Raw genomic sequence first — 11,520 nt, forward strand, 5'->3', positions numbered from 1 at the left:
TGTGTATATGTATATATATACATATATATATATTTGCTGTAACAGTAAGTAAAATACTTTCCTGAGTTCTGTGAGTCATTCTAGTACATGTTCAAACATGAGGAGTCATGGGAACTCTCTGGATATACAGCTAGTTTGTCAGTTAGTGAGGTCTGGGGACTCCCGCATTTGTGGGAATACCTTTGCAGGGAGGACAATTTTGTTGGCAGCTATGCTCTTAACTTGTGAGATCTGCCATTAACTCTGGGGGGTTAGCATCCAAATTGTATTGCAGTATATGTAAAAGTATTGACTATACAGCCCAGAATGTTCTATTCTGTTAGCAACTAAAACCCTATCAAGGGGTAAGTGTGGCCAAAGCCTTTGAAGTTGACTTATTTCTAAAATCTTGGCAATCTATTTCTTATAGAAACCCTGAAAAGTGAGTTTATTATAGAAACCCTGAAAAGTGAGTCCCAGGAAAATGAGCTATTCAATTAGCCCTCAAATCTCTCTCCATAACAGGTTGCATGGTAGAGTAGTACAGAGAAATAGCTCTGGAATTAATTCAATTTGATTTAATTCAAACATTTACCGAGCATTATGATGACCTAACATGATAAAGTATTGTGAAGGAAAAGGGTGGTGATGTCAAGAACCAGTTGCTCTTCCAAAGAATTTAAGATGAAGTGGAAAAAATAAGCATATGTAATTAATGTAATAGAACTCATAACTTATCTTTTAGTACTAATGTGAATGCATTTGAAAAAAAATAGAAGCTGTTGTGAGAAATTTGGCTGAATCCTGAAGAACGAACCTGTAAGAATTCATTAGGCAGAGAAAGACATTTGGGGTAGGAAAAAAAACAGGTGAGTGAAGATACAGATTTGGTAAAGGACAAGAGAAGCAGTGTGGCTAGAGGTAGAATGTATGATGAAGAGAGCTGGTTAGGAGTCAAAGTATGATAGAAATTGCTGGAAGGAGTCAACTATCTTAGAATTTTGTGCAGGGCTGAACTGCTTATGAATGGTCCCCAACACAATGCCTACACATGGTAGGAGCTTCTTATTGTTGGACAAATGCCTGAATGCATAAAGGAGTAAATGCAGAAGAAAGGCATAACAGTTAAATAGATTTCTTAGCAGCCCTTCTCCCCAAGAATTGATCACCAAAGAGTCCCTTGCTTCAAACTCAGATTCCAAAGGAAGGAAATGGAACTATTGCTGATGTTTGTTACATCTGAGTGTTGCTTCCTTTCAGAACTTGAGAGCTCCTATAGCAAAATTTCTGGATTGATTGTTTAGAGAACTGAGCCCAGAGGGTTGGAGGCCTTGTTCCAGAGTGCACGCACAGCTCATTGGTGTCTGAGCTGGACCCGGAGCTCACATTTCTATTGCTTGATCCAAAGCTCTTTTCACTATATGCAGCTAAGCTCCCTCCAGCTCCTGGGCTGCCCTCCAACCTGTGTTACCTCGCTCTTTATCCCTTTTCTCTCAGAAATAATTCCACACTCTCCCTGTCTTCTTAAGTTTCCCACTTGGCTATCATCAGCGCAGTTTCAGCGGGTGATATTGCCTTCCACTTAGTTTTTTTTGAGAACACAGGTCCTGTTAGACTTTTCTCCAGCTTCTTTCTCTTTACAAGTCTCCCAATGGCCAAGCCATCTGTATTTCCTTTCTGCTAGTCCCAGCAGGTAATATTGCCTTACCCTCTGTGCCCTTGACTCCCTTCCTAGCTCTGTACTTCCGACATCAACAAATGTGCTCAAGTTTCTCTTACCCTCAAAAATATTTCTTTTTAGACTGTACTTTTACCTCTGCCTCTTGCTCCATCTGTCCTGCCTTTCATTCAAGTTTCTTTCAAGAGTAGCCTATACTCACTGCCCTTTGTCACCTGCCTTCATCCATTAGGTTTTCACTCACACTATTCCACCAAAACTGTTCTTATTTAATTACTCATGACTTTTATTTTGCCAGATCCCACAAACTTAAATTTTAAATATGTTGTTATGTGGTTGGACTCTTGCTAACATTTCACAGTCTTGGAAATTCTCTCCTCTGGAAGCTGTCTATTCCATGCTTTGTACTCTTCTGATTATTTCAGGTCCTTGATCATTCTTTCATTGCTTTCTTGAGGTTTTTTTTTCCCCCCTCTAATTATCTCATAAGAGTTGGTGTCTTACAGTTCCATCCTCACATATCACATGGTACTTGTGCAATATCAATAACTATAGTGGTTTTGGCTTCCCTCCATGTGTCCAGACTCCAGATGACCATTGGATATTTTAAACTGGACATTCATTAAGGCAACCCTGATTGCACCTTATGCTCAGTATGGCAACATTGAAATTTAACTCTCTAATTACACCATAAGCTCTTTAGAGCAGAAACTTTTTATTTATCTTTTTATCCTTCTGCACTATCTGCCCATTTGGATCTTACCCATGCTTGTTGACCAGTTGGCCAACTGACCAAGTGAGTGAGTGAGTCATTCACAGGTCTACTGCTAAGCCCATCTCTGAATCAGAGAACAGGTACCTTTCCCTTTCAGTTTTCTTGCCTGTGCCCTTTTGGGCTACATTCAAGCCTAAGATGGCGGCAGCAGGGTCTTCTCAGTTAAGCCCTCTATTTTGATTTCTCAGAGATAAGAACCCCTTTGAGACATTACTTCTCTCTAGTTGAGAACAGTAAGAAGTTTCATTTTTGCCTTTCCTTCTTTGAATTCCAGGGTGACTGCTGAGGTAGGTTCAAGGTTAGGATTCCAGCAGCCCTGTCTTTCTGGTGATGGCCTCTACCAGTGAGCCCTTCTCCAGGTTGCCAGACCCCCTAGCGGCTCTTACCTTGAAGAAGAATGATAGCCAGGATGAAGCCAGTCAGACCTTTCCCCTGCTCCATGTCAGTTTCTACTCTTCTTGGCAGAAGTGTGGAGCAAGCCTTAGCAGCCAGCCAGCCTGAGCAGCAACTGGTTTGGCTCCGCCCAGCACCTAGGGCCCCTGCACAAAGGCAAGAACCCAGAGCCTCCACCCTCTGCTTCAAGTGTGGGCAGCAGGGGCTTTCTCAGGGCTGCAGGTGCAGATAGATGCCTCTTGTTTTTCTGTTAAGGAGTACAGAGGAGGTGGTAAGGAGGGAGAGGGAGAGAGAACTGAATTTCCACTCAGAGACTTGGCTTGCCCTGAGAACCCCTTTGGATGCTAGGTTGCGGGTATGATCCTGACCTCTTTTCTTCATGAGAGAGATAAACATCCTGCTTCCTGTTGTTGCTAGGATTGCAGCCAGTTGTCACTTGATGCTATAACTAATGACTTTAGGCAGGATTCTTGGGTGCTTGGAGCTGGAACTCCATGTGCAAAAGCACCTCTGACTAGGCCTTCATTCAGGAATTTTTGTCACTATTTTTTTGAGATCATCAAAGTGGTGCCTGCCTGGAAGAGAGTAGATGGGAGAATTTCAACAGGACTGCCAGCACATTTCCAGGGGTAAGGCCTGGATTGAGTTTCAAGAATCTGAGGTCCCTGTCTCCCTCATCCAGTCAATCAGTGACCAACAGAAATTCACAGAGCTCTGTTATGTGCCTGTCACAAAATCCCAGCAGTGAGCAGGACAGACATGGCTCAGTCCTATTGTAGAAGTATGGAGTTTCAGATCCCTACAGGTCACAAGGGGAAAAAGTACATTGTCTCCTGGGAAGGCTTAATTTTGCCAGGGAGTTGATTATATTGTTATTAATAACTTCCTCTTACGGAGCACATCTGATATGGCAGACACTATACAAACACCTTTTTTCAAATCCTTATAATGATACTGAGAATGAGGCTCTGGAGAATTCCATGCCTGGCTCTCGCAGTGGAGCTGGGATTCAAGTCTTTGGCTGGCGATGCTCTGAAGTCCAATTTCCCAGTGGCTAGAAGCTGTTCCATCTGGTGTCCCAGTCTGCCCAGGGAAGGGTCCTGAGAAATACCAGAAATGGGAGGAACCTAGCTGATAGGATTGTGCAATGGGGGTCATACCTTCTCTCAAGGGGCTGTGAGAGGTGGCAGTTTTTAACTAGTAAGTAAATGTAGTTAGGTTGTCAACAGGGACTGTGAAGTTCTCATTTTTCACCAATGACTCAGGAAAGGCTGTCCTAAATCTCCATTCACCTCCTAGAAGTCCAGGCAATCTTCTCCATATTCTCTACTTTGACTTCCGTCCCAACCCCAAGCTCCCTGCTCAGAGAAAGAACAATTTGCAACTGCTTCCTTCCTACCCCACCCCTGACCTACTCCTTTCATCAAGGGCAGAGAGCAGAGAGGCAGACATCTTACAGCTCCTCCCCAACTCTTTACTTTTTCCGCATACCCATGAATCATTTGGGGGAAGGTATCTTTCACTCTGGTTGGTAGTTCCTTGACCTGGCTCTATCTGCTGGGTGAATTCTACCAAAAAATGGAACTCAGCAGGTTTCTGTCCCATCTGATACTGGCTGCCATTCTCCATCAAGGTAAGTAAGGCTTCTCCAAGCAGGTGGCGGAAGGTCCCTGCAAAGGACATTACTACTGGGAGAGAGGTCCACTGGAAAGTGCTTCTCAATGTTGTTCCAATTCACCAGGCACCCTAGGTGTCAGGAGGGCAGGGTTGAGAGGTAGAAAAGAGGTGCTTAGCTTCAACTTACTCTAGCCAGGGCACATGTTGGCCCTGAATGTCTCTCTTTAAAGAGCTTAGGCCAGAGATCTGTAGGAAATTGTTCAGTATGTGTGTGCCTTAGTGGAACTATATGCACTCCTTCCAGTATTTTCAGGGCTCTTATTCATTTGTCCATCATTATGTGACCATCTGGAGTCATGTTCCAGGACTCAGGGGAATGCTTTAAGAGAAAAATTAATTTTAGGTTGAGAAAGCAGAAGGGCAGATTGGTGTGTGGAGATCATTACACGGTCAATAGTATACCAATACATCCCTGTTTGTTGTGGTGCAGGGGATTGAACCTAGAGGTGATCTAACAGAGCTACACCCATAGCCCTTTTTTTTTTTAATTTTATTTTTTAGTTTTCGGCAGACACAACATCTTTGTTTTGTATGTGGTGCTGAGGATCGAACCTGGGCCACACGCATGCCAGGCGAGCGTGCTATTGCTTGAGCCACATCCCCAGCCCCCATAGCCCTTTTTTATTTATCTTAAGAGAGGATCCTGTTAAATTGTAGAAGCTGACCTTGAACTTGCTGTTCTTCTGTCTCAGTCTTCTAGCAGCTGGGATTACTGGTGTGCTTCACTGCACCCAGCTCTTGTCTTAAGTTCGTTTTAAAACAGAATCACAGCTGCTTAGGAAGGTGAAGTAGGAGAATTCCTTGAAGTAGGAGAATTTCAAAACCAGCCTGGGCAACATACTGAGACACTGTCTCAAAAAAAAGAAAAGAAAAGAAAAAAAAGTAAACTGAAATGGAGCTGGGGATGTAGCTTAGTGACAGAGCACTAGACTAGCATGTGTGAGGCCCTGGGTTTAATCTCCAGTACCACAAAACAAAAGAAAACAAAACAAGAGAACTCTGAAAATTCCATGTCCCAGAATCCTCTTACTCTCAGGAAAACTGGGTTAAATAGTCATCCTAGGGGCTGGGGTTGTGGCTCAAGTGGTAGCGCGCTGGCCTGGCATGTGCGAGGTACTGGGTTCAATCCTTAGCACCACATAAAAATAAATAAAGATATTGTGTCCACCTAAACAAAAAAAATAAATAATTAAAAAAAAAATAAATAGTCATCCTAATTCACAGCAACCCCTGGAACACCCAGCAATCCTGCTAGAAACAATTCCAAAGAAGACATGGCTCTAGGAAGTAAAGCACTTGATATACATATGTCTCCCTGAGTGTGCACACATGTACTCCTGACTTGCTTCAGATGCAGGAGAAATAACTATTTTCTAAGAATGTTTTTATATCCAAATCCCTGAATATGAAGCTCAGGGAGAACATAAGTTTCACTTTTCCCTGGGATGGGTATTATAGATTCCAGTGCCCTTGTGGAGATGCTCTCAGGCTGTCAAAGAAATTCAGTGGCTCTAGAAAGAATCTGGCCTCACCTCTGGCCTTAAACTCCCCACAAGATTTGTGTGTGAAGCCTCAATAATAAATTTGATAAATATATTTTTTCTGTCCTTCTTCTCATAAGCAAGTGTGAAACAACTGAAAATCTTTACATGGGATTTGCTCTCGTAAATCTGGATCGTTGGGCTGGTAGTTTATAGCAGCAACTCCCCACTCCAGCCATCATCTAAAGCCTGGGGAAGGCTTGAGGAGTGAGTGCCCCATTCCTCTGGTGGATATTGGGGAAGAGACAAGGGGGAGGAAAGAGGATGAGTCGTTGAAATGGTAGTGTTATAGGGGATTGATTGGGGAGTAGAATTAGAAGACTTCTAGTAGAATAATTGCAGACCTCTCCAACCTGGGAACATTCTTGAGCCTTTCCAAGTTTCCTGGGAACTGCAGCAGTCTATTCTCCCCTCCTTCTTCTAATCAGTGGTCTGAATGCATTTTCAGGAAGGTTCTTGGATCAACCCAGCTTCACGGCTTCTTCTTTTGCCCCAAGTCCCTCAGGGCCTGCTCTCTGCTTCTACTACGGCTTCATAACCTTCCTGATCTGCAGTTCACTTCCTGAACTCTTTCTCTTATCACTTCTGCCTCTCTCATTAGAAACCATGACTATCCTGTACTCCCAAAGTGATCCTCAGCAGAATAGGGGTCTGGTGTAGACCAAACAGCTGTCTCTGATTATGGTATTTTTCTTTCCCTTAGTGAGCCCCTCGAGTCTGAGCCCCTCGAGTCTGAGCCCCTCTGTGGAGGAAATTGAGGACAAGGTGTTTTTGCGTTGCAATTCCAGTGTCGTGTGGCTAGAAGGCACAGTGGGAACAGAGTTAGCAGTCAATAAAAATCTGGACTTGGGAAAACGCATCCTGGACCCACGAGGAACGTATATGTGTGAAGGGATTGACAAGAAGAAGTCCACTCTGCAAATATATTATCGAAGTATGTGCCTCCTGGACCCATTGGATTGGAATGGCGGGCCTCTGAAATGAAACAATCTGTTCTCTAAATAAAGTGGGGTTACTCTTGTAATGTCATGAGTCAAATCTGGAGGTCTTCAGAGAGGGAGAGAGAGCTTGATCCAGCAAGGCAGAGTGGTAGGGACCTTGTTACCACAGGCTTGGTTGGCAGAGGGATTTAGCCCATTACCTAGTTTAAGGTTCCATCAAGCCGAGATTACTTCTTGGGTCTCTTTGGGAATTCCTTGGGATAGGGGAGAGAAGGATATAGCAAGGCCATCAGTAGGATCTTAATGAAGTTTGGGTCTTAGAGAGATCCTACGGCTGCCACAGGAGGCAGATATGGTTCCCTGATCTTGGAAACTCTCTACTCCTCCTCTTCCCCAGTGTGCCAGAACTGTGTGGAGCTGCACTCCGGCACCCTGGCTGGCATCATCGTTGCTGACATTGTTGCCACTCTGCTCCTTGCTTTGGGAGTCTACTGCTTTACAGGCCATGAGACTGGAAGGCTCTCTGGAGGTTAGTAGAGAAACAGAGAATATAAATCAACAAACTCATGCTCCTTCTGAAGAATGGGGCTGGTGGTAGATTTGGTCTCATCTGGGGGTCATTCTTGCCATGTTCTACCACTGGATATTGAAAAAACTTGTGCACCCATATTGCTCATGTAGACTTTTGAGGGCATGGGAGGGTATGACCAGCTGCAGACCCCTCTGTAGCTTTCATGGGTATCATTAGCCCTTCCCCCCTCACCCCTAATGATACTCCTTCCCTTGTTCTTCTAGCTGTGGACACTCAAACTCTACTGAGGAACGAGCAGCTCTATCAGGTGAGCCCTGAGAGGAGGGAGACAAGATTAGGAGGAGGAGTGAGTGGGAATGGAGAAGCTGACACTATGTGTCATGTGCATTTGTGGAGCGTTCTAGAAGGAAGCCATCATTGAGGGTGTCGGAGAGGGCAGAAGAACTTTGACCCTGTCTCACTGTCTCCCTTTTCACCTCTTAGCCTCTCCGAGATCATGATGATGGTCAGTACAGCCGTCTTGGAGGAAACTGGGCTTCAAACAAGTGACCCTGAGACCCAGTGGCTTCTAGAAGCATCACTATCAACTGTGCCTTCTCTCTTTGCTCAGCCAATAAAGATGTCCCCTTTAACCCAGCAGGTGCCTGCACTTTTCAAGGCTCTGGGGCAGGGGATGGGAGTTGTCCTGACTTGGCTGGGATTTGGCCCTCCCTGCCTCCCTTCATCTTTTCCCTTCCTCTGTCACACATGGACACTGTGAGAGGCCATCTCCCACCCTGGAACCCATCTTGTTGCTAGTCCAGTGGGCTTCCAGGGTGAAGGGGTCTGTCCTACCATCCTCCTCTGCCACTTGTTGACTCCAGTCCCTTATCACAAGCCTGTCACACTTTTAGCTGCCTCACCACGGATGAGGGCTGGCTGCTGTGTTTAGGAGCCAGTCACAAAGAAGTTTCCATGATGTCACAAGTGGGGGTGGCAGAGACATCAAGGGACTCATTTTTCTCCAAAACTCACAGAGTGTTGTGTGTGACAAAGTCCCAGTGCTACTAAGGGTCTGACCTTGGCTTTAGGACCCTGTTGAATAGTAGCCTAGGTTCCTTCAGTCCCCCTTTTCCCAGCATACCTATCTTTCCTTCCTCAAGACCTATCTTTACTTGCAGACATTCATTTCATCAGAGACAGAATAAAGTTTCAATGTACACATGCTTCATTCACAGGCATGTTTTTTTCCTAGCTTTTAAATTCCAGCCACTATAATTCTCCCTAGGTCCTCCTTTCCCATTGAACTCCTCTACTGTGGGCATCCCTTCCTCGGCCTGTATTTCCCCTACACTTTGGATCCTTTTCATGCCCTGCATGCTTCCTTATACCTTGCTTTCCTCAAATTTGCTTATATCCCACATCCACCAGTTCTCAACACTGGCTACATGTTGGAATCTCTGAGGGAGTTAAAAAAATATGGATGCCACCTTCTAAATTTACAGATCTGGGTTGCAGATGGGCCCTAGGACTTAAAAAATTAAGTTGGGGTTGTGGCTTAGTGGTAGAGCACTTGCCTAGCATGTGTGAGGCACTGGGTTCCATCCTCAGCTTCACATAAAAAGAAACACATATAAAAAAAAGAAATACATAAAATAAAGGTACTAAAAATTTTTAATTGCTACATAATAATTGTAAAATTTGGGGGATATTGCACGATGTTTCAATGCATGTATACAGTGCGTACTGATCAGATGAGGGTAACTGGTTTACTTATTGCCTCAAACATTTGTCGTTTCTTTGTGTTATGAATATTTAAAAAATCCTATTAGCTATTTTAAAATATATAATTAAGTATTTGTCAATCCTAGTTATCCTACTATGCTATAGGACATTAGAAATGATTCCTCCTATCCAACTGCACCCATTAACCATTCTTGCTCCATACCTGCCCCCATTGCCACATGGGCCCCAGGTGTTTTAAAGCTACCTACAGTGATTCTGATGTGAAACTGAGGTTTAGAAACACTTACTACCCTCCATCTGAGCTTTTTGGAAAATTGTGTCCCTTCTGGGCTTTCTCTTTCTCTCCTCTCTCTCTCTCTCTCTTTTTGTGTGTGTCCCTCTCTCTTTCTTTTAAACAACAGGAAACAAGAATAAATTGTCCATGGGGCTGTGGCTGTGGCTCAGTGGTAACGCACTTACTTGGCATGTGTGAGGCACTGGGTTCGATTCTCAGCACCACATATAAATAAATAAAATAAAGGTAATCGGCAACTAAAAAAAAAAAAAAGAATAAATTGTCCATACTTCAAATATGAAATGCATTTTTTTTGTGTGTGTGTGCTGCGTATTCAACCCAGGGCCTCATATATGGTAAGAATGAGCTCTATCACTGATCAATTTTGCAAGTTTTCAAGTACATGCTTATATATGTACTTGTGAAATATCAACAATCAAGATAATGAAAAATATTCGGCACCCTGAGAAGATCCTTCTCCTCATTTCTCTTTCCCCAGGCACCACTGATCTGCTTTCAGTCACTGTAGTTTTCATTTTTCTAGAGTTTTATATAACTGAAATAATATATGTACCCTTTTTGTCTGGCTTCTTACACTCAGCATAATTGTTTAGAGAACCATGCATTTTGTTGCATGCATTAATAGTTCATTCCTTTTTATTGTTCAAGGGTACTCACTGTGTGGATATACCACGGTTTGTTTATCTTTGTACCTATTGATGGTTTTTTAGTTGTTTATTGGTTTAGGCTATGCAAATAAAGCTGCTGTGAACTCTCAGATGCTAGTCAATATGCAAAATATATGCTTTTTTTGTATAAATGACGGGGATATTCTTTTTCTTTTTGGTACCATGATTGAACTCAGGGGTACTCGACCACTTAGCCACATTCCCAGCCCTTTTTGTATTTTATTTAGAGACAGAGTCTAACTGAATTGCTTAGCACCTCACTTTTGGTGAGGATGGCTTTGAACTCACGATCCTCCTGCCTCAGCCTCCTGAGCAGCTGGGATTACAGGGGTGTACCACCCTGCCCAGCGGGGACATTCTTTTTTAAAGAAAGTTGTTTTGACTGCTCTAGATTCTCAGCTCTTGCATTTGAATTGGCTTTTCAATTACTACAAAAATGCCTATCTGGATTTTGATCAGGATTGCATTGAATTTACAGATTGATTTGGGGAAAGTCAACATCCTAACAATATTGAGTCTTCTAATCCATATTCATGTCTTTTGTCAAGATTTATTCCTATTTTATATTTTTCATGCTGTTGTATGTGGTATTTTAAAAATTTAAATTTCTAATTGTTCATTGCTAGTGTTTAGAACTAAATTGATTTTTGTGTATTGATCTTGGACCTTGAATACTTGCAAAGCTCACTCATTAATTCTAGTTGCTTTTCCTGTGGATTCTTTTCCAATGACTTTGTCATCTGTTAATAAAGATGGTCGAACTTTTCCCTTTGTGACTGCATGTGATTTATGTCTGTGTCTTAGCTTACTGTGTTTGCTACACACTCCAGTAACATTGGAACAGAGGTGGAGAGGAAGACATCCTTGCCTTGTTGACCAACTTAGTGGAAAGCAGTGTCCTTCATCATTAAGCATGTTAGCTTACGGTTTTTCTGAGATATCCTTTAACAGACTGAGGAAGTTTTTTTTCTCTCTTTCTACTTTTCTGAGAATTTTTATCAAAAAATAGATGTGAGAGGGGGCTGGGGTTGTGGCTCAGTGGTAGGGTGCTCACCTGGCACATGTGAGGCCCTGGGTTCAATCCTCAGTACCACATAAAAATAAATAAAGGTATTGTGTCCAACAACAACTAAAAAATAAATATTTTAATAAAAAACAAACAAACAAATAAACAAAAAACCACACATGGGATATTGTCAAGTGTGTCTAATGCGGCCATAGGATAATTATATGATTTTACTTTTTTTAGTCTGTTCATATGATAAATTAAACCAATCTTGCTTTCCTGAAAAAGTTCTTCTTGGTCATTATGTATT

The 11,520-nt window shown here is 42.8% G+C and overlaps 1 protein-coding gene across 2 annotated transcripts; it reads left to right on the forward strand.

Moving 5' to 3' along the window:
• The first annotated feature begins 4,254 nt into the window (after window positions 1-4,254).
• On the forward strand, window positions 4,255-10,969 carry LOC107145809 (T-cell surface glycoprotein CD3 delta chain). Of its 2 annotated transcripts, none has more exons than XM_015489803.2 (5): window positions 4,255-4,458; window positions 6,762-6,977; window positions 7,382-7,513; window positions 7,780-7,823; window positions 8,000-10,969. In XM_015489803.2, the coding sequence occupies exons 1-5, from the start codon at window positions 4,404-4,406 to the stop codon at window positions 8,063-8,065; spliced, it is 513 nt and encodes a 170-aa protein (XP_015345289.1). In that variant the 5' UTR covers window positions 4,255-4,403; the 3' UTR covers window positions 8,066-10,969. The 2 variants fall into 2 exon arrangements, with proteins under 2 accessions (XP_015345289.1, XP_015345288.1); XM_015489802.2 differs by having other exon boundaries at window positions 4,265-4,458; window positions 6,747-6,977.
• Window positions 10,970-11,520: the final 551 nt, after the last annotated feature.

Source organism: Marmota marmota, unplaced genomic scaffold, assembly GCF_001458135.2.
Source record: "Marmota marmota marmota unplaced genomic scaffold, marMar, whole genome shotgun sequence".
Taxonomy (NCBI): domain Eukaryota; kingdom Metazoa; phylum Chordata; class Mammalia; order Rodentia; family Sciuridae; genus Marmota; species Marmota marmota.

Excerpts from the sequence above, each read along its gene's own strand:
- LOC107145809 (XM_015489802.2), top strand. The coding sequence starts at position 4,404 with ATGGAACTCAGCAGGTTTCTGTCCCATCTGATACTGGCTGCCATTCTC. Across the intron at positions 4,459-6,746 it reads GGCTGCCATTCTCCATCAAG|TGAGCCCCTCGAGTCTGAGC; the intron begins GTAAGTAAGGCT and ends TCTTTCCCTTAG. Across the intron at positions 6,978-7,381 it reads TCTGCAAATATATTATCGAA|TGTGCCAGAACTGTGTGGAG; the intron begins GTATGTGCCTCC and ends CCTCTTCCCCAG.